General features: G+C 45.0%; 2 protein-coding genes across 4 annotated transcripts in view; one reads left to right on the top strand and one right to left on the bottom strand.

The window, feature by feature from the left end:
* The window catches only part of LOC139056185 (EGFR adapter protein-like), a 259948-nt gene extending 255527 nt beyond the window's left edge, over positions 1-4421 (bottom strand). For 2 of the 3 annotated variants that reach the window (XM_070534198.1, XM_070534197.1), the window contains exon 1: positions 3745-4421. In XM_070534198.1, the coding sequence (XP_070390299.1) occupies positions 3745-3999 (255 nt within the window). In that variant the 5' untranslated portion in view covers positions 4000-4421. The remainder of the gene's footprint in view (positions 1-3744) is intronic. The other variant, XM_070534199.1, reaches the window with a different exon arrangement.
* A 241-nt stretch (positions 4422-4662) lies between these two features.
* The window catches only part of LOC139056184 (phosphatidylinositol 4,5-bisphosphate 3-kinase catalytic subunit alpha isoform-like), a 34911-nt gene continuing 12753 nt past the window's right edge, over positions 4663-26820 (top strand). The window contains exons 1-11 of the mRNA XM_070534196.1: positions 4663-4873; positions 7287-7475; positions 8370-8582; positions 11461-11670; positions 15088-15335; positions 16445-16672; positions 19967-20155; positions 20350-20622; positions 22153-22344; positions 24110-24271; positions 26480-26583. Of these exons, the coding sequence (XP_070390297.1) occupies positions 7343-7475; positions 8370-8582; positions 11461-11670; positions 15088-15335; positions 16445-16672; positions 19967-20155; positions 20350-20622; positions 22153-22344; positions 24110-24271; positions 26480-26583 (1952 nt within the window). The 5' untranslated portion in view covers positions 4663-4873; positions 7287-7342. The remainder of the gene's footprint in view (positions 4874-7286; positions 7476-8369; positions 8583-11460; positions 11671-15087; positions 15336-16444; positions 16673-19966; positions 20156-20349; positions 20623-22152; positions 22345-24109; positions 24272-26479; positions 26584-26820) is intronic.

The raw sequence follows: 26820 nt of genomic DNA, 5'->3' as shown, positions 1-26820 counted from the left end.
GGTACTTCCGAGTTACGAACGGCATGCGCTTTATCAGTGTGCGGCATCATTCTCGACAGGAAAGTAGCGAGCGCCGAGTTTTCAAGAAAGGAAACGCAAGCAGGGCAGGCGACGATTATTGTTGTGGGACCAATATACACCCAAAAGGGTGCAACCGGCCGTTTTAAGAGTGAGGACTCACAAGTACGCTCTAAAGACAGTTTACACCCTTTGTGGCGTATCTTGTCCCTGAACGTCATCTACCTTGCGTGTCTGTCCTTTATCGCTTCGCGCCCTGTATACTTCCATGTCACGACGGCCATGCGCGTTATCAGCGCGTGACATAGCATTCTTGACAGGAAAGTAGCCAGAGTAAAGTCTTCATGAAAGAGAACGCAAGCAAGACAGATTTTAAAAAATTAAATTATGGGGTTTTACGTGCCAAAACCACATTCTGATTATGAGGCACGCCGTAGTGGAGGACTCCGGAAATTTGGACTACCTGGGGTTCTATAACGTGCACCTAAATCTAAGTACTCGGGTGTTTTCGCCCCCATAGAAATGCGGCCGCCGTGGCCGGGATTCGATCCCGCGATCTTGTGCTCAGCAGCCCAACACCATAGCCACTGAGCAACCACGGCGGGTAGGCAAGACAGATGACGACCACTGTTGTGGGACAAAGATACGCCCCAAAGGGTACAAACAATTTTTAGAGTGTGACGACGTTAAACAGGAGAAAAATATGGAAAATGCGCAGAAACAAGAATACTGAATAATTTTGCAGTCAGGCTAACGTAACCAAAATATTACATGCCGTATATGTGGTCAGGAACGATATACAGGGTGTGCCAGCTAACTTTAGCCAGAGTTTAAAAATATGCAAATGCCACGTAGCTGGGCAGAACAAAGGTAATTTCGTTTGCAGTTGCTTGGAGATTACTCCGACTATCTTTTCATTCCGCCTAATTAGATAATTTGTCTTAATTAATTAATCAACTTCTCAAGTATTATAACTAGATGGAAAGCGTCAATGAGAAAATTGTAGAGCCCCATGAAAAACTCTCGATACAGCTTTCTGTTTTGCTCAATACGTGCTACATAAAAACGTTTTTCCGAGGATGAAACTGCCCTCAAATGCTCGCAAAATTGTCGCCCGACTGGCCACTCGAGGCACTTTGCGTGTGTTGGCGGGCTTCTTTCGCGCTCGGAAAAACACTTTTATGTAGCACGTATTGAGCAACCGAGCCGTTCACCAGGGAATCTAGAGATCATTTAATAACATACAATGACGTTACCAAACATTACTATTTAGGACGCAGACAATTCCCATTGCCACATTCATAACTGAACAAGGCTCAGGCAGTCTCACCGCGCTTATTGCAAACGGGTACACATCCCACACCGTACGCCATTTATAAAATATATCCAGAGAGGGAGATTAAGATGGACTGCAACGATTGTAAAGGCATCATTGGAATCAGACATATGCTGGTGAGGTGTCCCCCGACTCTCCCCAACCTCGTTGAAGAATGGACACAGTGGGAGAAAAGGATTCATTGTTCCAGGATCAACTAAGGGCAGTCTAGAGGGCCCATGATGTCGCTGAAAGGCTTGGCCTGACAGTGCCAACGTGGGAGCGGCCCGCCTTGGCTTAAGTCGAGCCTCCAGACCTCATTACAATAAAAGTTTTCACACACACACACATTGAGTAACAGAAAGCCGTATCGGGAGTTTTTCATGTCGCTCAGCAATTTTCTGATTGACACTTTTCCTCTAATTATAATATTTGAGTTGTTTAATAATTAAGAGGAATTGTGTAATTAGGTCGAATGGAAAAAAATAATCTATGTATCTCCAAGCGACGGCAGACTACGTTACCTCGGTTCTGTCCAGCTACGTGGCATTCGCGTATTCTTAACGTTTGGCTAAACTTACGTGGGAGACACCCTGTATAGGACACCTCGTTACAAATGCAGCAGCGTCTGATTTTTCTTCCTTTTCTCTCTTCTTATTATAATTTCTGTTTTTGTTTGAGGGATAATAGCGCTTATAGCGAGGTGTAGAAGAAGAAGAGGCGCAGGCTGGGTCACCGCTGGCCCGGACTTCGCGGTCGCGACGTTCCCAAATTTGCACGAAATTAACGTGGGGCTCCCACGCCCACTCGACTGAGCTATACAGGGGCCACAATTTTCTAACGCAGCGAAGACGTAACGTTCGCACGCTCAGATTGCAGCGTACGACCCCGCACATCGGTAGGAGTCTGTCGCCACTGGAGCGATGACTCAATCTTCAGTGAGGGTATATTGGCTCGGAACGAGAGGCTTCGGGGTCGTTCAGTGCGAACTCCCTTTGAGTATCCAGCGCAGTGTTGGAGTGTGACGTCAGTGGCCTCAGCAGGGGCGCCGGAAGGCGAAGCAGGCTCCAAATCGCACACAACCAGCACTGCTCAGACAAGTCTTACGACTGTACTATAGAGTCTCCGTAATATACTGCGCAGTTGTACCGTGATCCGTTGGACGCGACAAAACCATCATGGTGTCACGTTGTTTGCCCCTTTACCATGTATATGTGTAGGGTGCGCATTGGTGACGCGTTCGTACGTATGGATGGATAGTAGTAGTACGTAGTTAGTAGTAGTAGTTCGTAGTATGGATGGCCGCCGACATTGTTATATTTCAGGGTTTGTGACGAAAATGCATATCAGTGAGCCTTTACAATGTGCGCTGAGTTGGCCTCAGTGTAAGCAAGTCCTTCTGAGTAAAATTCCCCGTTTCATTCGTCGAGAGCAGCGAAAATAGTTAAGCCTAATTTGATTCGATGACACGACTCATAGAAAGCGTCGTCGTTGTTGTTCAACCTGATTGGTAGCGGCGCATGTACCCATAGTGGGTCGCATGCAGTCCCTGGTCCGCTACGTTTCTTGTTTTTATTTCTTGTTTTTTTTTGCTATGGGGTTGGGCTAATGAGCTCGGAATGACGTTGTCTGGGTGACATAACACACTCTTTAGATGACTATCCAGTAGCCTGTCATATCAGAGCCTAGCTTTTGTATATAAAAACGCAATCAGAGCGAAATATTTCGCTCTGATGACACGTAAAAACGTTCAAATTGTCCATGCAAGTCGCGAAATTACCAAATGCTTATCCTACTTATCACAGATTAGATAGATAGATAGATAGATAGATAGATAGATAGATAGATAGATAGATAGATAGATAGATAGATAGATAGATAGATAGATAGATAGATAGATAGATCGCAATTAACATTTTACCTTGCCACGGCTGCTCACGAAACTTCCGACGTATTCTCATTTCCTAAATTACGGCACCTGAACCCACTCCATCACGGGCGCACGAAGAAGGAAAGAGCAAAGGAAAACGAGGTGTGCCGGGGGCGAGAGACAAGAAAACGAATAAGCACGAAAGAAGAGGGCGAACAGGCGATCGAGTTAGGTACGCGTAACTATATAAACCTTTCACCAACTCATAACCGCGGCAAACAAGACCAACCGGATTGCTCGAGCGCCCCAACGCGCGCCAGTCGTCGTCGTCGTGTAGTCGCAGAGCTGAAGGATCACGCCAGTTCGGGAACCCCGCCGGAGGGTGAGAGAATTAAACATTCGCGATTAAAAAAGAGGGTGGCGGGGAGAAGCACCCGGCGTGGCCGTGGCGGCGAGGAAACAAAAGACAAAACAAACTGCGCGGCGAACAGAAGCGACCGTCCATGCAGCGCGCACACACGCATGCGGCATGTATACATACCTCGCACATGTAACCAGTTTTCGCGGCGGGCGACAGCGGCCCGCTGCCGTCCAGACGGCTCAAATCGGAGATGGTCCAGCACGAGTTGGCCGACGTCGACTTGCGGTGACAGTAGCCGTCCGGTAAAGGGTCCTCGCTCGCGTCGCTGTCGTCGCTGCTCGGCGGCGGCCGCTGCTTGAACGCCGGCAGTCGTCTGCGCAACCTGACGAGTTGATGCGCCGGGTCCAAATCCACGTCGCTCTCGTCTTCAGACATGTGCCGCCGCTGGTCGGACGTACCGCACGCGCCCACCTCTGCGCCGTCGCGCGCGGCAACGGGCGAGTAAGGTCCCGCCGAGAAACTCTCCCAAGACGAACCGTACTTCTCGATTCACAAGCGCCAAAACACAAACGCACGCGCACCGCTTCGAGTGCCGCACTCGCTGGGCTTGAATTTGAACGACGCGCTCCTTCGACCAGCGGCGACAGGCCCCGAGTTCGCGCAGTTCCGCAGTACGAACTTTACAAACTCGAGCAAAACAGCGCGCCGCGCGTCGCGTGTGCACGCACGCCGCCAACAGCAGACCGACAAGTCTCGGCCAGCTGACCGGAGGCGGGAGGATCGCGACAAGTCTTCGAGGGCCAATCCCAGGAGCGAGGTAGACGTCCAACAAGTCACAAATACAAAACCGAAAGCGGCGCCACGCAAAAAGCAGACGCGCAAGATGCAAAACGAAGCTACGGCTAGTACTCGACTTGGAGTCGTATGTTTTTGCGACTTGTTTTAATTGTTATTATATATCGTCTCAATAATACATATGAACCATTTAAAACAATTAAAAAAACAAAGTGTGCCTAAATTATTAGAATAATTGAGGTGAATATTAAGAAAAAAAATGTTTGAATGCGAAACTGCGGCTTATGAGTAGGTACGCCCACTCAGCAGTGTTTGTTGTCTTGTTAACGGCGGCGCCTTGCAGACAGTTTTTCTTTCTTGGTTTAAATATTTATGTGTTGTTGATGAGCGTGTTGGGGATCTGATGGCGTGCGGAATGGACAACGATGCTTCTCTTCCTCGTCCGCTACCAGGAGAGACCGGTGATGCTGAATGTTTTGTCCCCTTATGATTGGGCGCTCGGTTGGTCTCTGGGGTACGTATCCGCTAATTTGCCACTGCCGCGAACGACACATCGAGCTGTACAGAGTCCCGTTAAGGCCGATTAATTAGTCAAGATGTGGGCGTTTTTCTCTCCTCGGGATTCCCGCGGCCCTGCTGCCTCCGTTTTAAGCGTTCTGCAGCGGCTGTTTTGCGACAGAACGGCACGGAGATAAGGTAGCCGAGATCAAAACAACTTCAGGGTCGTAGTTCAAGAGCCCTGTCGTAACACACCGGTCGCGCCGATCGTTTGGAGGCAGCAAGTGTGTGTGAGCTTTGGCATCGTAAATCGTGTTTTAATTTATGAAGTGCATCATAGAAGCACTTGCGGCTCGATCGTAAAGTTACTGCATAGGAACGGTTTCGCTTTTGGTCTAACTACGGCTTCGCGAAGGTTCCAAATGAGTTCATCCTTGACTTGTGCCGCTGACTTTATAATGTGTATGCGTGTTCATTTCCTGTCGAGTGTTTGCTTCGTTTTCTACGACTTGTGTAAGCCACGGTTTGCCAAACACAGCTGAGGCGGGTGAATGTTGCTTCTCTTACGAGGAAAATAACGGTAAAAATGTTACATAATGTGGTTGTGTTTAGAAACTCACGTTTCTTCCGACGTTTTGTACGGCAACACTCCTTTGGAAATTGATTCTAATACTCCCTAGCTTTTCTTGATTCTTGAAGAAAAAAAAAAGGCCGGCTTGTTTCTATTCGTTCAGTTTCTTCTTTCTCGAAATCGATGTTGATTTAATAAATATTAAGCTTGCATGTGGCTCCCATTCGTATTCGCGCGAAATTACGAAGCTGAAGGTGGCTCGAAAGAGAGCCTTTTTGTCATCGAATATGCAAATGTTGAAATTGAGTTTCCCTAACTGATATGAAAGCAGTGAAATAGGTTGATTCCCGATAATGTGCTACAAGTTTTGTTCGAATAGCTTTCTTCTTCTTCTTCAAGCTTTTTTTCTTTTGAACTGCATAGTGATCTAAACTCCTACACACAACCTTGTAGCAGGTCTTGGTCTTGTTGCACGTTGATATAATGTGGTTTTTGCGCTCAGTGCCTGGAGTCTGTGTGTATATGTCAGAGCGACCAGATGAATTTGGGATTATGAGAATATATTTTCCTGAAACCAAGCTGCTCTTATAGTGTAGGATTTGTGTTACCAATTTAAATGGCCGCTCCATTCTGTGCCAGTCCCATCCAAAATTTTACGATGCAGAAGGTCTCCTGTATAAAGGAGCGTGCGCAGGGTTAATCCGTTTCAGTGTCTGTTTCTTTCCGTGCATGTGTTTTGCAACTATGCCATGAAGGTGTCATACAAAGAAGCCAAGTTGTTGGTGCTTCTAATAACAAAAGCCTGATTGCCAGTGATAGCCAACAATTGGGAGAAGTGACCGAAGTATTTTACAAGTGGCTCAGAGATTCATTGTCGTTTGTGAGAGAGACATTATGCTGGTTCAAGTTCGCTTGTTGATTGTGCTGTAGATAACATTATTTTCACTGTTGCCTCTTTAAAATCATTTAAATTCTTCTTATCGAGGCTTTTTTCGTAATTGATTTCTCTACGTGAATGGCCTGTGGTTCTCTAATTGCATTGTCACTCTGGGAAAGCCTGCCTGCCGGTTTGCTTAGACCTGACCATCAACAAGCCTTTGGCTGGCAGTCTGACAAGTGGTCGCAATTCTGACACTATTGATGGCGAAAAATAAAAGCAAAATGAGAGAAGCAGGAAGCCCAAGTGCACTCATAATAAGCAGTACTGCTCCCTCTGGCATGTGCGTACGCATAGGTGCAGTTTTCTTAGGGGAACAATGGCAGTGGCATCTTTTTGAAATCTGTTGCCTGTTTTTGTTGATCTTGATAAACATGCTAAGACTCTAAACTGCTCCCGAGTTCACTGAGTGCAGGTTAGCGCAGTTGCTTGGCTGCAGTAACGTTCCCCAGCAGTTATGAAGCTACAATTTCGTTATCAGGCACTCGTGGCATCTAGTCAGATATGCTGGAGTAGAAAGGCATTTCCTGAGCAGTAGGAAGTGTTCTCATAAGTGTGTGAACATGGTGGTCCCATGGCTATTTCTAGTTTCTTTTGAAATTTCCATGGTAAGATGAGAAAATGTATCTTCCAGAAGTGATCGACCTTAATTTCGTAAGTTCGCTCTTTTCTGGACATGTGCTATGCCAAGTTCGATATCTTACAGAACATGCCTTGCATAATTGATTTAGTTTGTGCTATTATCTTGACTGACATTTCTGCACGTGAGCCCATAGTGTATTTAGCATGTTGAGATTTAAAAAGAAAGGATTGCTGGAATAAAGTTTGTGAGGCACTCCAGTATTCATGGTTAGAACTAAAACTAAATGAAACACGTGGTGCTCTCGCATAATTTTCGGTACTTGTTCTTAATTTGTGCAGCCCAGAACAGTTGCTGGCATCGTTGTTACTACAGCAGCCTGTAGGAGACAGCCAAGATGCCCCCATCATCAGGAGAGCTATGGGGCTACCCCATTATGCCCAACACCATCGTGGTGGACTGTCTACTCCCAACAGGCATCATCATCCCCCTCTCGTGTTCCAGAGATGCTACATTAGAGAGCATCAAGGGTGGGTTCTTCCTTACAATGCATGCTTGAAAGGTAGCTTCTTGCTGCCTCATCTGTGGCTACCTAATTGTTAATAATGTGACATGGTTCATGCCATTTATCTGTGGTAAGCATTTTGTCAAATAGTAAAGTGTTTTGCCGACTTGTGCTTAGGTTGCCCAACAGAAGTGCTTGTCACTTACTGTGTTTCCATGGAACACAGCAAGTTCGTTCCTGGGAACAGAGGGGCCCAGTTTTTAGTAACAACCATATGGAGTCAAAAGATAATGAAGCCAAGTGAACATAAGGAAAATTAACTGTTTCTCTTATTTGCGATAAACATTGTATTCGTGAAAAAAGGAAATGAAATTGGAAGAAAACACAACTTTGCTGTTAGTGGGGGCTGACCTAATGACCTCTGCATGATATGTATGGGGCTAAACCAACTGAGCTATGGCGACAAGTGTCCCTTTATCCACTATCTTTGGCATCTATGCATGTGGATTTGTTCACTTACAGAAACATGTTTTTGATTTCACCACATGTAAATGCATTAAACTAACTGGTATGAGCTAATCACTGTTGGTCAATTACAATCAACAATTTCATCTTTCATTTAGTGTGGCAATGTGGCTTAAAACAAGACAAATGTACTACACTGGAAGGTAGGGACTTAAAAGTGATCTGCAGTGGTCGAGTCAGCATTTCAACAGTGGGACTCCCCTTTGTCCGGAGAAGTCCACTTGTCCAAATGGTGACTTCAGAGGCATTTCTTGTTTAACCACTGTGGATCGGTACGATTATAGATTCACGCTACAGCAGTCAGAGAAATGAAACACTCTAAAGGAAGACATAACAGAGTTCCTTTTCTGTTTCTGCCGTACGAATAGCCATTACCTGATTGTTGTTGTTCCAGAGGACCTCTGGGAAAATGCACAGAAGTACCCACTGTACAGACACCTGGGTGAACCGTCATCGTACATATTCGTGTCCATCACCCGTGATGGAGATAAGGAGGAGTTCTACGATGAGTACCGTCGACTCTGCGACCTGCACCTCTTCCAGCCCATCCTGAAAGTTGTGGAGCCCAAGGGTAACACCGAAGAGAAGAAGCTCAACTCAGAAATCCGTAAGGAGTTTCTCGTTTTGGCGAGGAGAGCTCTTCAGGTGCTAATGTGGGCCTCAGAAATTCACAAGCATGAATTATTGTGCAAATTGGCACCAAATTAAATTAAAAGCGCGGTCAAACACCGATGGAAAACTTGGCAAAGTATAACACATGTGCAGAAGCTCTGCCCCTGTAGCTTTCCCTCCATTACCAGAGAAAGTTCCCCACGTGTATAGTAGTAATACTTTTTATACTGTCCCCATCTTCTGAGTTGTGTACTCGAGTGTGCCTCCAAGATGCCATTAAGAGCATGATGTACAAACTCTCATCTTATCCTGTCCTTGTGTTGCTATCTTTAAGCCTGCACACTTCTTTTGTGTAAATTTGCATGGGGCTCCTATACTGAGGCTTTAAACCACTTGACCCACTTTTTATCAAAGTCGAGACATACATTTGCAGTTAAAAATGAACTATTTCGCAAATACTCTGCTGCAAAAAGTGCTATAATGCGTTCAATACAAGCGGAGCTTTGGCAACGAAACATCCTGTTTGCGGCGCTCCCGCTTCTTCAATGACTTGCACTGTCAAGATATATGACATGGCAGAGCGGGGCGTGCTCACAACGCTCGGCCTACTGAATGTCACCGTGACGCGCGGTTCATATTTGATTTTGGATATTCTTGTAAACACCACACACTTACACTTTTGGCTCCAACAACGTGCCCGACATGGTTGTCCTCAGTGGGCCGCAGGGTGCTCAGCCAGCGGACTCTTTGCAGCACTCCGAGGCAGCCGCGGTGTCTGTGCTACGTAGCAGACTTACACTATGCTACATGCAACTGGAGTGTGTATGCGCAGCGTTTGTGTCCACGACAGGGCTTGAATGCACGCTCGCTCTCGTCTGGCCGTGCTAAGTGCCGCGAACTCACTTTTTACAACGGAGCTTCTTTGGGTCTTCCTTCGACTTTTCCACTGCTGCTGCTGTCGCTTTCGCTGTCTTGCACGCCTCGTCAAAAGGTGGTTCAGAGCATGCATATACATGGAAGGAGCATGGCAGAGAGGAAAAGCGATGTGAGAAACTCGTTTGTACCTTTCCACTGCTGTATCACAATGCCCCCTGGAGCTCTCTGGGCGTCGCCACAATACCTTCTTGATGGCTGTAATTATCCGTGACCCTCCACGGAAACAATGCGGAAACTGCAATGCTTACTTTTGTACTACTTTCAACTTAACTAACTTGCAAGCGTCCAGAGGGGAGGTAGAGAGAATGATAGAGAGGAGACTGGTAGAAGTAGTACTACTGGAAGCAAAGCGTTTTCTTGTATTATCACTTTCTGGAATATATTTTATGGTCATCGCTAACATCACTTGCCCTTTACATTATTTTAATACTTGTATATTTTAGGCTCCTATACAGCCACGTTATATCTGACAATTATCATTCACTGCATCATCGACCTCACCATACCATTTCCTGATGTTCTTTGGTCATCCCTGGCCCTTGTGCCTAAAAACCCCTTGCATTGTCAACTGACGGAATCACGAAATGAGTGAATAACGGCCTTACCACTCTTCGTTCGCAGCTTGCATACAGGGGGGGGGAGTGCGGGGAAGGGAGAAAAAGGCGATGCGAGAAGGCGACGAAACACTACTACTTGACACGACAGCGGTTGCGAAGAAACTGTATAAATTTAAGTTCAAGGTATGGTGCGGTGCGTTTCTGATAATTCTAGAAAATAAACACCATGCAAAATTGTCAAGCACACACCTGATGCAGGGTGTGCAGACGCAAAGCCGCGTGAAAGCACTGTAGCATCTAGGCTACACTGTGGAAGCGGCTGCACTTCAAACCAACACTTTCGTGCTCGCCGCAGTAGCTTTGTGGCTATGGTGTTGCTCAAGGTCGCTCAAGGTCGTTGCTCAAGGTCGCGGGTTTGATTCCGCCCATGGCAGCTGCATTTTGAAGGGGCCGAAATAAAGAAACAGTCGTGTACTCAGGTGGCCAAAATTAATCTGGAGGCTGAGACTACGGTGCACCTCATAATCTGATTGTCGTTTTGGCATGAACAGACCCCTAGTTCAATTAAAGTTTAACGCTTCTGCGCCATGATGCCGTGTGCCTTGTGAGGTAATCACAATGCCAACCTTCTCGGAGGTTATGAACAGTAGCGTGCAACAATGCCTCAAGCAAACACGTCTTAGTGTGTGTTCTGTCTGCTGTGCAGACAAACAGCAGTGGTGCACACAAGGTAACGTTTAACATCAACTCACCACTCTTGTATTGCACTAAGTGCTGAAGAAATTAAACATTTGCTGTCAGCATTACCGCTAATTATCGTCAGTCAAAAGCAAACAGCACAGAAAGCTTTGCTTACATTGATTCCTACAGTACGTGGAATCTGCATGATATTTTTTTCCTACACCAGCTTGTCTGACTAATAGTAGCCACATCCAACTTGCGCATTTCGAAGCATTATCAATAGCTCAGTATGAAGCGAAGTCTGCCAAGTTGTCTAACCAGGAGCTGCCAGCAGTGATTATTATTATTATTATTTATTATTTTAAAAAATTATTATCATTATTACCTGAGAGAAAGCTGAATGTCTCTGCAGCCTTTACATGTAGCCTTTTATTTGAATTTACAGCCTGTACTAATAGTTGTATGTAAACAACATAATGTTACATGGTTTTATTGGCTGTGGTCACAAAGTGCTTGGAAATTTCAGTGCTTTCTCAGATCCCACACTCTGTAAACTTTTGACACTAACTGTACATGTTAGTAATAAATTACGTAAGTGACAAAGATAAAGTCGTACAAACAATTACTTAGTCTGTTTCTCTGTGAAGTGCTCAACTTTGGTTCGTTCATCGCTGTTTTTGTTGTCTTTCGCATGGAAAGGGTTGGCAGTCGGAGGCTGCGCTCACGAGTTCGACAACATGAAAGACTCCGAGGTCATCGACTTTCGACGCAACATCCTGAGCGTGTGCAAAGATGCAGTTGACACGAGGAACACGGGGAGCGAAGAGTGTCGAGCCTCGTACGTCTACCCACCTGAGATTGAAAGCTCGGAAGAGCTACCGGCCAACTTAGAACGGAAACTGGACAAAGGTATGGCAGTTCTCTTTGTAATAACTGCTGTCACTTGAGGACCCACGAACTGCTTTGAACTCCATCGTCGTTATCTTGAAGGAGGTGCACTTGGTGCCACACAGTTTCCTTTCTGCTAAGGAAGTTCAGTGGAGCGTTTGGCGAAGGGAGTTTGGCAGTGACCATTGTGGCTGGACGGAGTACTCTCGCTTCCAAATAGCTACAGCTACAAAGAAATCCACACAAACAAAATCGTCTTAACTAGCACACTTTTAAATTTTGGCAATATTCTTTTTCCTTGCATAATGCATTGCATAATGGAAGTTTCTGATCTGTTTTTTGGGACATCAGTGCCTGTACTCTGTAAACCAATGTTTCACCGTGCCGCATGGGGAAATGTCGTTCTGCCATTTCGTTTGCTTATCCGTGTGCTCCGGGTGCTATGCCAGTTATCACGCAACCACAACTCGTAGTTATCATGTGCCGTTATAACAATGTGAACTCTCGTATCAAGACAAGAGCGCAGTGTGGCCGGCATCGCTTTCAACATCGCTGTGCTTAGAGAATACGAGTCTTGTAGCAACATATACCTCACTTTCTTGCTATGATTTTATTAGACTACATTCTGCGCATAGATTGTTTGAGGGTGACTACATGTGTGAAATTTTGCATGCGAAGATAAGCATAGCAGCGCTCTTTGTGTCCCATACAGCTCTCATTGAAACCTCATATTGAGCCGTGGGACAAGGCTGCAACTCCCTTGTCGTAAATCTCCATTAGGGAGTTTCATGCTCAACGGAGTTTATGCGTAACAGTGTGACAGGGGCATAAGATATGGGAATTGGGCAGTTCATGGAATCATGGCTAGTATTGTTGTTTTTATCCACGATGTGCTAGCCGCACTGAAGAAACAGAACAATCTCAAATTTCTCACTTAACCATTCGTAATGTAGCTGTCGATCAAGGCCAGGAAAAAGGTATTTTGCTTCTAGGGTAGCTTTAAGGCATAAGATCATGCATACTGATTGTGCGTGAATTTGGAGTAACCACAATATGTGCCTATGCTGTAGGAAAGGAAACAAGGCAGGCCAAGTATCTTTGTTTTCCAGCTAGAAATCCCTGCCAAGCAAGCACTTAGGATGACTGCTGCTGTTTGTTTTAACGATCTCAATGAAATTGACCCAAATGTTCTCGGCTGTTTCTCCTTACGAGAAAGAACTGGAAACAGCTTTTGGCAAGTTGTAAAACACTTTGCATTAACAAGTGATCGGCAGTGGGTAAACAAGTGAAAGCCTGGGCCTGGGGCTTCTGCTGTACTTTGGCACTAAAATTTTGGTTGAGAGTATTTTGTTCTTGTATTTCACAATCCTGTGACCTGTGACCTAACTCCTGATGAAGCTACACATTAGTGAAGGGAGAGAGCAGAACAAATTTGCTTTGTTGTGGTTTCTATCTCTTTTCTAGCTACAAGACGAAGCCAGTGAGGAAAAATACTGGTGGGCAGTAACGACATCTTATGTTTGCTTGTGCGCGCGTGATGCTTTATGAAATTCAGTTTCTCTTAAGTTGACCTCTGGCTAGATGCGCTTTTTTGCTACATTGAACAAAAAATTTTAATCCCTAAACATAATTTGACCTCATTGCAAGAAACATGGCCCTTAACGTTTAGAGAAATGCTAGATAATGTCTCGTAACTTGACAGCAGAACAGCAGCATGATGTGCGGCCCAGCCATCTTGAGTATGATGCCAAATGAACAGCAAACTTCTGCATCCAACAACTTTCCGTGACACTGAAGAAAAAGTTATGAGATAGGAGCATCTGTGCTCACATCAGATGTCCATGTAGTCTGGATCAGTATCACACATGTACAATGGGCATCAAAATTTTACGGGGTGCAAACTGTGATAAAAGGCTGAATACAATGTTTACATAGTGTAGTACTAGTATTCCCGTTTTTTATTCTCTTTCTCATGGTATGCGAATAATATAGCAATGTACGGTTCTGTTGGTTTAGAAGCATGGACTGTTAGGATATTCATCTTTTTCTCAGAGCCCACACCTTGTGAGGTTCTCTGCTTATCATGGTGGCTTGGTGTCTATAACATTGTGCTGGAATGGAGGCAATCACAAGCTTGCTGGTTCAATTCCCAGCCATAATTACCGCATTGCATTGGGGTTTGAAATTCGCGAGCACCGATGTACCTTTTATTTCATTTATTTTCAATACTGCCAGTCTCATGCGAGACTAAGGCAAGTGGACAGTACTGTATGTATAAAAAAATGGTCAGTACAAACAGAATGCTCTTCAAAACAATAAATGAGAAATACTAAGGTAGCTAATACAACAATGTCCCATTCTAGTTGCTCCGGTGAAAGCAGTTACACAGAACCTACACAATGTATACAAATCATCGAAAACACTTCTGAAGTTTTTTCGACCAATTTGCTTCATGTTTTAAGCGTGAAGACGCTGCACCACCGTCAGGCCAAGTCAATGTCGTCTTTGCTTTCCGAATTGTCATTTTTGGTAGATGAAGTGATGAGAAGACTATTATCATCCTCTTCACTCATAGAACAAAACCCTAGTGCATCACTTTCACTCTCACTTTCACTGTCAGAGTTGAGCAGCGGCTCTCCTTTGCATGTGCAAGCTGTCAGTGGCAGACTGCCTAAAGGCGCGCCAAAGGCTTGTGATTCCAGAAGCGCGGCCTTTGAGTGCTGACGAAATGGCTGCTATCATTCCTGTAGAACACTAAAGCTGAATGAATGTTTCCTACGAGGCGCTGAAAAAGTGCTGACGTCTATGTAGTAAAACAAAAGAGACTAATTCAAACACAGGCACTGCAGCCTTCTATCTAGTAGGAGAAAAACTAGGTGGATGTGCCTAATTCGCCCAAGTCGCTTTGAAAACAGGAAAATTGCCATTGACAAGCTGTACCGGTCCAATGCAAATTAACCGTGATTGCGTCGACGAGCTGAGGTCGTTCAAAACACTTGAGGTGTGAAGTCTGACATACTTTTATGTTGCGATGTGACGCAGTTATTGCATAAAAGGCATCGAGGACCGGAATCTATTTACGTAGCACTGGAAGAGCGCAGCGACGCATTTCTGCGACCAGTAGTTCCCACTTGTGTTCCTAACGAGAACATGCTAGGTCGCATACTTCAAGCATGGAGTCGCGCATATATAATACTTGAAACAACGTAAACTGACCTCCACAAGTTACAGTTGCAATGATGTGAAGTAGATATTCCGTAGAAAGCATCGCGTATCATATCAACTGAACTACAAAACGTGCAGAGTTAGATTTCCGTGACTGCATTCTTTGCGTAGCTTCCACGGTGTTGCCGGCTGTGTATGAAGCAGAGGATACTGTTGCCACGGCGTTCAAAGCTGACCCCCTCTTCTTTCCGTTTTTTGCTCTCGTGCTGTCAGGGTTGGTGATGGTGTGCGTGTGGGGATTGTCGGACAGCGGGGAGAAACAGAAGCACACGCTCGAGGTGCACAAGGACACGGTACCCGAGGCCGTGATCCGCGAGGCCATCCTCAAGAAGCTCAAGTGCTCACGGAGATCGCGTGAGGAACAGCTTGCCCTGGCACAGGAGCACCAGCACAACTATTTACTCAAGGTGTGTGGCGTCAACCAGTACCTGCTCAAGTCGTACCCGCTGTGCCGATACAAGGTGAGTGTCTCTGTCCCTCCTCTCTCCCCTCTTCTTTTTCTGCTTGCCTGTGGATGTAGACACATCTTTTGTACTGCTTATTAAGGTCAGTACTGCGCTAAAGACAACCTGCACTGATTGCAATGCCTGTGGCTGCAGAGAAATTGTCGAACACCTTCCATGCTATTGCCTAATTTTTTGAAGATGAAAGGCTTGCCCTCCACAACGTTTGAAACCAGCTATATGGAAGACCTTTCTCGTTGAACGAGATCTTGCATCTTTGGTCTCGCATATCACTGCTATGCAATGCTTCAAAAACACTGTTGCGATTCCTGAAGGCAACCAGAAGGCATGTGCAGTTGGCAACCAAGTGCACTAACCGTTGGGCTGCTGTGCAACATTCGTGCTTGGCAATTTGAGCATGACACAGACTGTGAGTGACGGTGCCTGTGGACGTATCTCGGACACCACAGCGGGTAGTACACTGTTGCGGACAAAGACAGCATTTACCACATCATGCTAGAGAAGTTGTTGAGAAGATAACCACGTTCACCGTGAGGACAAGCTGCCCTAACAGTAAATGAGTTCAAAATCAATGGATTGCTTGAGTCTGCTGAATTTTTTCTTCTTTTTTGAGTTGCGAAGCCTTCTTTGGCTCTTTTGACCATTTTCGTGGTCTGTGGTTGGAGGTTGGAAGTTAGCAGCCGGGAGTTGCCAGTTGGGGGTTGGAACAAAGGCACCGACGCAAGGGGCGCTCGAGTTGCGGGGCGCATTCGTTGCCGAACACCAACTGTCATAGCTCTTTCAGACGTACGTGCTGTTTACCTATACTACTGCTAGAGATGTGCTGGTTAACGGCTCTGTTCTCTGCAAAATTACGCAACGAGAAACAACAGATGCTACCTAAATATTCCCACTGCAACAAATACAATATGTTGTCAAGTGCACCAATCCTTTAATAAAGCGAATAACTCTCTTGAAGTATTCGGCTGTCTGCTTGCATCAACAATTATTGTCAATGGTTTCTTCACGAGTTTTCTTTTTGAGATGCTTTCACAGAACCTTTTCAAGTCTAAAAAGACGAGTTCGTGAGTGTTTCGTCTTCTTTATTTTTGCCATTTATGTTGCAGTACATCCGAATGTGCATAGCCAAAGGAGAAATACCTCAGTTAATGCTGATGCTGAAGGACGCTGTATATAAAGCCATCCCACCTTCAAGCTACGTCACACCGTCATATGTCCGACGCAACCCGTCTATATCAGCAACGCAACCTACCGTCTCCCTGTACAAAGTGGATGAGTCATTCCGAGTGAAGATCCTTGGAGCCTCCTACGTTAACGTCAAGGATGTTGACAAGGTATGTAAGTGTTCCTTGTTGCACTTTCTGTGGGCTGTCATGTCAAAACGAAGTGTGAATGGCAAGGAGATAAATTAGTGCACCTTCTTGCGCTTAAAGGGACAGTAAGTATATAAACAAGTTTTGCTGTAGAAGTAAATTACCCTTCTGCAATACAGAAAACAGCACTCTTATTATGCGAAAAAACTTGGCAAACCTGAAAAGATGCAAACAAGAAAGACAAGTGGCAGGGCTGCCTTTACGTTCCTGCCGCAGCTTGTCGTGACATCATCTAGTTTGACGTCGTTTGATTGGACCTAGTTAATTTTTTGCCCTACAAGATGGAATACATTCTAGCAGGGATGGAAGTACTGCACCATTTGCACCATTTTGGTACTCTAGCAAACTTCCGCGCCATATTGTACCGAAAGCAGAAAAATCACCGAAATTCTGTGAAGCTGCACCAGAACAGCTTTGACAGCTTTGGCAGGCGTCCGCAAAAGATCGCCAGTGCAATGCGAAACATTGTGTCGTTCGTCTCAGAGCGCATGTAAAAGCAGCTTTCGTGTTATAGCCGCAAGTGGGTGCAAACAGCAGTACCTAATAAAGCCCCATGAATAAAACTAAAGGTGGTGACATTCTTTTATCTTGCTGCCAAATCCGGCGGGCAAGGGCAGTTGTGAAGGTCTGGGGCTTATCCATGCCTCACTGTTGATGTACCAGAGTCATATGGTTGTGCTGGCGCTGTTCCCGCAAAAAATGTGCGCAAGCGTCCTTTCGCTGCTGGTTGCGCCTATTGCTTTTTTTACGCTTTTTGTTTTGATTCGCACAGGCGCCATGACAGATTTTTCTTGAATGTGGTGCGTAGCCCCCCCGGTGGTGATAGTCGTATTGATTGCGAATCCTGATATCGCGTCAATCACATTGCTGCACACGACGAATGCCGCCATCAAAAAGTGTGAACTGAGAGGGCGAGTGCAAAGGGAATGTGCATGGGGTGAGGGGAGTCGAGAAAGGAGCGGCCAAGAGAGGAGGATTGTCGCCCCCTTTAGCTAATTTAGGGGGCTAACACACTTAATGTGAACTCCATATGTCTAGGTGCTTTTAGTGAGTCTAGGGAGTGGCAAAGCGAAGTCAGTCACACGCACAACCTATGTTTGAGATGGTTGGGGCTGTCAAATAACCTAGAGACGTCTTTGAATAAACCACTTGGGTGTTCACTAACTAGCTTGCTCCCAACTTCTGCTAGAAAAACACCTGCAGTCACTTCACCAGCACTTAAAACAAGATTACTGGTATGAAGAATGCCAAATTGACATTTTTGCAAAATTGTGGTGCAAAATTAAGAAGTGGGAGTTTAGCCTTTATTTTTTCTTATTCTAGCAGTCAACCTTCTACCACAACACGGACAAAGATAATTTTGAGAGAAAACCTTCTACTGTATCTAAACTGACTTGGTGGTTTTCTTTAGTACTTCTAGTCACCTAAAATTTCATTGTGTGATCGCGGAGTAACCAACCGCTAACTGCATTCTTATTCCAAAGGTAATTGGGAATGCGAATTATTCACGATGGTGTTACATACAGGCATGAAGTTGAAAGTGATATATAGTGTTCACGTTTCATTCTGGCATGGTAGCAAGTACTGCATGCTTATGCTTTCCTTCGGGTGATGCATTTCCATATTGGAGGAACAGGCCTTGTTTGGTAACTCATCTTTGTCATGCACAGAAACTTGTTTCTATGGTAAAACAAAACATAATGAAAAAAAGAATAGGGTTAGAATAGACTGAAAAAAATACATTTTTAAACAAAATTAGTAAACATTGACAAGAACTAATTAGATTTGAGGTGGTCAGGATGTGTTAACCACCATGGTGAATGGATTCCTGTGCGCTCTGGTGAAGAAGAAGTCTATAAGCAAAGTTGTGGTGCCTTCTGAAACAGATGTCAAGCTTGTAACTTTTGCGCGATTATGCTGCTATAAAGGACAATTATTTTCTTCAGCGTCTTCTACGCTACCTTGACATTTGACACATGAGAGGCTGTATAGCTGTTGCCAAGCTAGGAAAAAATCCTTACCACAGATGCCAGGGCAGACCTAATTAAGGCTACTATTGTCGAGAATCAGCGGCAATAAGGTTTGTAGAAGCTTACCAATGCCAAACAGTGCTGCAACATGTTAATGTTGCTCTAAAGATAAGCAGATTTAATCTATAGTGTTATACTGCCCTTCTAAAAATGTTGAGCGATGGTTTGGTTGCGGAAAAAATTGAGACTCAAGGGGCAGCAGCATTCTTCCGGAATTCATATTGCTCGCAACAGACATTCTCCTAATTTAAAGCCTATGCTGTGTCGTTTCAGTTACAACAAGGTTCAAAAATAAAAAATAAACTGTAGAGCATGATTCACTATAAAGGGAACACCTAAATGGTAAAAAAGTCATTATATAGCGGCGACATAATTTTAGCCTTATGGGGGCAAAAATGCGGCTGATTGTCACATGTTATGTAGAGCATCTGTGCATACAAAAACTCTGCGGGTTTTCTTATGATATCTGAGCCCCAGGCAATGACAGAATGCAACTGTGTGCTTGCTTCAATATTGGACAAATTGGACACGAACTACTCACTTTTGTGTTGCTAGTTGACAGTTGACACTTGACACTTAATGTACGTCCCATTATGTTCTTCGTCTCATTCATTTGTATGATTTCATGAGCAGAGTTCCCCAAAACCAAGCTAAAGGCCAACTGAAATCAAATTGCAGTTTGGCTAAATTGGCTATATGTGAGTAGTGTATACATACTACAGAAGCAATCTTGGCAAAGCTGTGGAGCTCATAGTTGTCTTATTTTCTTATTAGCAGGTTTGAAATAGCATTGAAGCAATTGATGTGTGCACCCGGTGGTGCACACATCAACGACATAAGTTTGAGCATGCTGCCTCAGATTTTTCAGCTTGCTACTTGGCAACCACAAAGGGCGCCTAATTTTGGAGGTCCTGCCAAGGTGCCATGCATTCTGAGTCATATGTCACTTCTGGCAAGCGATAATGCCAGCGTTTGTTTTCTTCTTTCTTTTCAGTTTTGGTATAGGAAACGTATTTCAATATGTAAAATTTTGCTTAAGGGCTACTCTATATCTATGCTATCTGAAACTAGGCTTTTTATGAGACGCAAAAGTTTGTTGCGCTTGGCCTCTAAAAAATCGATCTATTCAAAAGCACTCAGCGGCTTTTCTGGCCTCTGAAAAATAGGTGTATTCAAAAGCACTCGGCGGCTTTTCTGATCGTTCTTGTCGTTCTGTTCCTTGCAGATCTACGTTCGTGTCGGCATCTATCACGGCACAGAGTCCCTGTGCCCCTTTCGGGACACCGAGCACGTGTCCCACTCAAATCCAAAGTGGGACGAACTGCTAGAATTTCAGATGTACATTCCGGACATTCCTCGCTCAGCGAGACTATGCGTCTCCATATGTGCCGTTTCTCAGCGCAAGAAACGAGAGGTGAGTTTTGATGCCACTATCATTGCCTGTGCAGTGCCTGACTTGTTTTACCTTAGTCTCATAACTCTGTACAAAATAGTAGTTCCTAAACTTTTTGAGCACTTTTTCACTAGTTTGCCTTTATCTTCGTCCTCTTAAGCTTTCTGACAAGAATTGTTAACCGACCCTGTGCGCCCTCCTGGCTTTGCCCGCAGGAGCGCTGTGCCATTGCGTGGGGCAATGTGAGCCTCTTCGACTACAAGAGCGTGCTGCTGAGCGGCCGGGTCAACCTACACCTGTGGCCCGTGCCGAAGGGCATGGACGAGCTGCTCAACCCACTGGGCAGCACAGGCTCTAATCCCAACCGCGAGGCCCCCTGCCTCGTCATCGAGCTGGACCGCTTCTCGGGGCAGGTGGTCTTCCCCTCCATGGAGCAGATCGAGGAGTACGCCTCCTTTGTCTCACCCCTCGAGTCCACTGGAGAGGAGGTACGCGCACTTTTTCTTTTCTCTTCCTTTCAAAGCCTTCTTTGGTTCTTCTGCCAGTTTCCGTGATGGTTGGCAGTTAGTCGGTGTTGGTCAGAGACTGACGTCGATACAAAGTTGCCAACACACGGGGTGCACAACCGAGTTGCGGGACACATTCATTCATTGTCGAACGCCAGCTATTATAACTCCGAGATGCACGTGCCGTTGCACCTGTTCTACCACTACAGATGGGCTGGTTTCACAGCTATGTTATCTACAGGATTGCGCAGTGAAACAACAAACGCTGCTTAATTTCCTCATTGCAACAAGTATACGCCTTCAAGCGCATCATTCCTTTACTGTTGATGATGAGGTAACTTGTCTATGAGAGCTAACACTTCGCGTGCTTTCCGCAATTTTTGTATGTGTGTGCATGTGCAGTTTCTTGTAATTTTGACAAATGAATACAGTAGACTTTCATTAGTTCGCCCTGGGTAATTTTGATTTTTCTGCTTGATACTGAACGAAGGTCCCGGCCAGTGCCCATGCATTTCCACGAGCCCAAACTTTTGTTATTTCGATCCAAGAATTCCTAGAAATCCTAGAATCGACATTCACTGGATGATTTGAACTTGACCAGTCAGCACACACATGCCTGATCCCAATGGTGACCCCAATAGTGAACCCTTTAGTGGTAGCATCTGTCTCGGCAGAGCTTCGGGGACAGTGAATTCATTGAACACACATTATTTCCCATTGCAAATGCCTATTTCCAGCCTGCCCTAGCAAGATTTTCAAGCAATAAATGCGGCTAACAATGTCTTATTACGGTATTTATCAGATTCTTTGGAGGAAAGTTCATCAGCAGTGCCATAATCTTATGGTTTCTGACTGGCACTAGTAAAGTGTGAATTGGTGCTTGTCTGATATATATGTGCCTTGCCATCTCATAACATAAGAAACCAAAAAACACTGACACCAAGGACAACATAGGGGAAATTACTTGTGCTTAATAAATGAAATAAAGAAATGCAAAGGTTGTGGGTTCGGTTCCAACCTGCGTCAAGTTGTTTTTTCAACCACTTTAATTTCCTTTAATTTATTGTTTCTTTATTTCATTTATTAAGCACAGGTAATTTCCCCTATGTTGTCCTTGGTGTCGGTGTTTGTTGGCTTCTTATGATATGACTAATTAAAATCGGGCCCCTCGGTTAACCCGCTTTCTTCTCGTTGCCATCTCATAAATTACACAGTGATGGATAGGGACAGCTTTTGGTTCTTTTCATATGAACTGAGGATGAGTGTTTCTGGCTTAGAAAGAGGCTTTTTAGAGTCGGGAAAGAAGGGACCACTGCTAACTGGCATTTCACTAATCCCATTCGGTCGAGCTGACTGGTACTTTCATTCTCCTCCAGTTTCTTGTGCCTTGGCATCCCGACCGCTTATGATGGCTTTTTTTACCTGCACAAGGAAATGGCTGAATAGGGTTCGTGTTAAGGGATTGGAACTGGCTGTCGGAACAGCCTTGACTGTGTTCTGTCTTGAATGCAGAGTCCAGAGAATTGGACCGACAACGACAAGGATCAAATCCACGAGATCATCAAACGAGACCCGCTCTCCGAGATCTCGGAGCAGGAGAAGATGCTTCTTTGGAGAATGCGCTACTACTGCTATACTGTGCCGAATTCGCTGCCTAAGCTGCTGGATGCCAGCAAGTGGAACAGTCGGGATCACGTGGCTCAGGTACGCGGTTATATATATATCTGTAGTGAAAGTGCAGCTGCCACTCAGTGCCCAATTTCATGTGCAAAATGTGAATGGGTGCATTAGGAGCAGCTTTCAAAAAACTGGGTTTTCCACACTGAAACCAGAAAAAGGGCCATCATTACAGCCTGCGATAAGGGACACTGAACCTAGGGTCGGTCTGACTAATACCAACGTGCCTGCTCACTGCTTCACAGACACATAGTATAGGCTGCTATACCTGGATGTGCCAGACTACGCATGTGCCAGACTACTTGGCACATGCGTTACTGTGCCAAGTAGTCTGGCAGAGTCTGACAGCGCTTTCAACCTTTTCGTAACGGATACTGAATCGTGGTAGCTTTCCATGTGGTGCAACAGCTTCGCATTTGCCCAAATGTGGAAGTAAGCAGAAGGTTTAAGTCAAGTTTACCACTCAGTTGGGTATCTTGTCTTATTTTGCTGTTGTGAATAGTTCATGCTTTCACTTTCTGAGCAATGTGACTTAGAATGTGGGACTCTTTTCAAGAGCACTCTTACTTTCCAGTGCTTTGCCTCCGTAGCTTTCCTTTCATTGCTACCAAAAGTTGTTTGCAAGTATGGTGACTGCGTTTCCAAGACATTGTTGCTCATTGTAAATACATACACACAAACAAAAAAAATTCATTGGGACTGCTTCCAGTGTGCTGCACGGAATTCTGAAATTATTGTCTATTAATGGGGTACATCGCCAAGAGGATCCGTCATGTGCTATGGGGCAATCTGAACAATCTGAATTGGGCCGTACAATGAGTAGCAGCATAGCAGGTGACCAGGCAAGCCGAAGTGAGTGCCAAAACCCCATGATGTTTTGTTTCCATGGGACCACCTTTGGCGTCATGGCGTCTTAACACTTACATCTCCTGGCAAGCGAAACCGAAACTGGTCGTAGAAAAGTGGTTACATAGTAAATTATTTAGGGCACTTTGAGGCTTTCGAGTATTTTTTCTGGAGTTTCGAAGCCCAAGATTCTTATTTAGTGCAAAAAAAGAAGTTAAAAAATGTCATATCATTACTACTCCTTTAATCTGATACTATGATTTTTGTATAAACTATGCATAAACTGATTTTAGTGCATTAGGCATTCTGATGAAGGCTTTACAGAATTTCAATGTCTGTTTTTGGTTTAGAGCTAAGCGGTCATAAACTTTGTGCTCTAAATTCTTTTTTCTTTTTGTGTAGTCACTTGCAGGATTCCTTATTTAAAAAAAACTTAAGTTGATCAATAGAAATTGGGCTTGCAGCTGTTTGTAGGATCTTTCTTTTTCCCTGAAACGCTACACATTTCACTCAGATTAATTTGCCGATTGTCTAATGCAAGCATGCCTTTATTTTATATGCACTTATTAGGGAAAGCGGAGTCAGTCACATTCTAAGGCTTGCTCTTGTATCTTTGCAGTAGTACTATGTGCAAGTGCTGACAGGAGAAAAATCTGTGGAACAGATGTGAATGGGAGGGAGCACGTTTGGCAGGTGCATGAAATGATGAATGCCAGCTTAGGTACACCATCTTAAACAGAGTGGTGACTGTAACTTGCACATGCTGATAGGGCCAAGAAACTTGGATTATGGAATGGGCAGTGAGACAGTTCTACAGTGTATGTGACTCCAGGAATTGGAAATATGGTGGTGTAGATCGTTGCAAGGGAAATGCACTGTACGTATACAATCACATAATTATTTTTTTTCGGTTCTGAGCTTTATTTTCCTTTTTCTTCGGCTCTAGTTGTACCGACTCCTGAAAAAGTGGAAACGGGTGTCCCCTGAAACTGCGCTCGAGCTGCTGGACTGCAAGTACGCGGACATGTTTGTCCGCAAGTACGCCGTCGAGTGGCTGGATGGCCTTTCGGATGAGCTGCTGTCCCAGTACCTTCTTCAACTTGTACAGGTTAGAGTGCTTGAGTGCTCTTGTAGCTCAACTCATGTTTTTTTCATTTCAGTAAGAATGTGAATACGGCAGTGTGAGATGTGAAGCTGTTAGCAAGAACTGTAAGATAGAATTGAGTTGTTTAAAGCTTGACTTGCATGTGAGGATGACAAGCTGTGTTGTTGCCATTCACACTGCTATGTTGTGAACGTACATTTAGTGCTCATATCACTTCCTCTGAGACGATCAGCGTTAAAAATTAATGGGCATCTCTGCTTTTACCTTACTGTGTATTCAATGTGCTGCTGTGAAGCAAAAGTTCCCGATTAGGGCAATGCACTTCAAGGTTATCGTCATATACACTTTGTGAAAGTCTATCACGCTCTGTAATTTGTCATGTGGGTCAAGATAACTTTCCAATAGCGATCTCTCTTAGTTCCTTTGACGAAGACGTAACTGATTTCGTTTATGATGACTTCATGCAAAAACGGATTATAAGAACCCGACTTAGTGCCATTGGAAGCAGTTATACAGTAGAACCCCCGTTGATACGTTTCTGAAGGGACTGCAGAAAGAAAAACGTAATAACCGGGAAAAGGTAACAGTGAGGAAGTGTGCAGTTCTCCACAGCAACATTAGAAACAGCTGTGAATGGCTGCCAGTACAGTTATATGTCGTGGCGCTCGTAGTGTGACCAGGGACAGCGGGGGCACTTGCATAATTAAAGAGTAGCTGAAGCACTTTCTGAGAAAATTGAGCTCTCAGCAAATTATTATAGTTTTTCACCCCCTGAACATGAAAATCATGGTTTAACAGGCCACAAGTTGCCACAAGTCGCTTCAGTTTAGCAAAAGTGAGCTGCAGAGACGCCTCTGCCAGAGACGCCGCTGGTTGGTTAACGGGTTCTGATTGCGAAGACGATGGTGATGTTGCCTTCAGAATGGCGAGATGTGTGATTCGAATAGAGTGCTCACGTGACCCCTGTGTTTATGTCATCCTCGCGTGTGGTTTTTCTCCGCTACAGTCGGCACTAGGGTGGTAGAGTTTTGCTAAAAGTTCGAGCGGCGATCGCGGCACTGTTGTGCACAGAATCAAGAAAATAACTTCACGGGTTGAATTATACTGTGGCAGCCTGCCAAACCACCATGAATCTTCCCATTCTAAAGCCTCTTTAGGGCACATTCACACCGGCGACTTGAGGAGGTCGCGCGACCAAGTTGGTCGCTTTGCGACCAGTCGCAAATGGTCGCAAACGGTCGCCTTTCTCAAAAAGCGACCATTTTGGGCGAGTCGCTCCCTGCGCGACCGTGGTCGCAAAACTGATAAACCAATCAGCGGCGCACCGGAAGTGATCTTTCGTGTGTCTACATCCGGCCTCCTCCGGCATCGCATTCAAATTCCGCGTAGATTCCGAGAGTTCTCGCTGAGAACGATAATCTCCGGGATTGCGACTTGCGGGTCGCGCTCAGCCGGGCTTGCCGGTGTGAACATCAGGCCTTCGGTCGCTTTTTGATTGCGAGTCGCAAATGGTCGCGCGACCTCCTCAAGTCGCCGGTGTGAATGTGCCCTTAGTGTCCTTTCAAGGGACGTGTACAATGTTCCGTGACAGTGGCTCCTTTCCACTCTTGATATGTTTAACCGCAATATTTTGCATATGCTTCACCGCATAACATGGCTTTATTGCGGCAAAGCTTAGTAAAGGGAACGGGCAATTATGCAATGCGAGAAGGACCCTGGTGGGCCCCAAAATAAATGTAGTCCTGCGCACGGTGGACTTGGCCTAGCGTGCATAGTTCCTGGTAAGTTTTAACTGCATAGTTCCCGGTAGGTTTTAACTGATGTGCACTTCGGTTGCTTCACAAACTGCTCTGTGCACAGTTTCTCCCGATGCTTGTGTAGCGCCCGGCTCGTGCGACTTGTTTCAAACTTTGGTTACATGTTGTAAAGAATCAGTCACTTGTTGCAAAGTACCGGTTGCTTGTTGCAACGTGCGAGAGCAAATTTCCCTCTGCAGTGCTAAATTTACGTGACCACCGTGCTCTAATGCAACGTGAGATGTGGGAACATCACGGAATTACTACATAGTAAAGGGAAACATAATAGATGAGAGTCAATGAGGTTTAGGTCAGGACCTCAATAACGCTATGTGTCAGCCGGGAAAGCGCAACAGTGAGGAACATATCAACGGAATTCCACGATAATTTATTGCCATTTCGTTTTCCACTACAGGTTCTGAAGTACGAGCCATACCTCGAAAATGACCTCGGAAAGTTTCTCATCAGGCGTTCACTGCTTAACTACAACATTGGCCACTTTTTCTTCTGGCATTTGAAGTGAGTCCCCTTTCTGGGTATTCTTCTTAATGTGCATATTACGTTGTGCTCAGGCATACAGAATTTTTCACGCCTTCATTTTTCATGTTTCACTGTTCATTTCTGGGCCCTTTCATTGTGTTGCAGAGATGAAGGTGCTTGGGTTGTAATGCTGCTCTCTTATACTTGTTTTATACTTGCATTATACTTGTCTTATACTCTCTTATACTTGCAGCAATGAATTGTATGAATTTTTGA

This window comes from Dermacentor albipictus, chromosome 2 (assembly GCF_038994185.2).
Source record: "Dermacentor albipictus isolate Rhodes 1998 colony chromosome 2, USDA_Dalb.pri_finalv2, whole genome shotgun sequence".
NCBI lineage: Eukaryota > Metazoa > Arthropoda > Arachnida > Ixodida > Ixodidae > Dermacentor > Dermacentor albipictus.
This window is presented reverse-complemented; position numbering and strand designations above follow the sequence as displayed.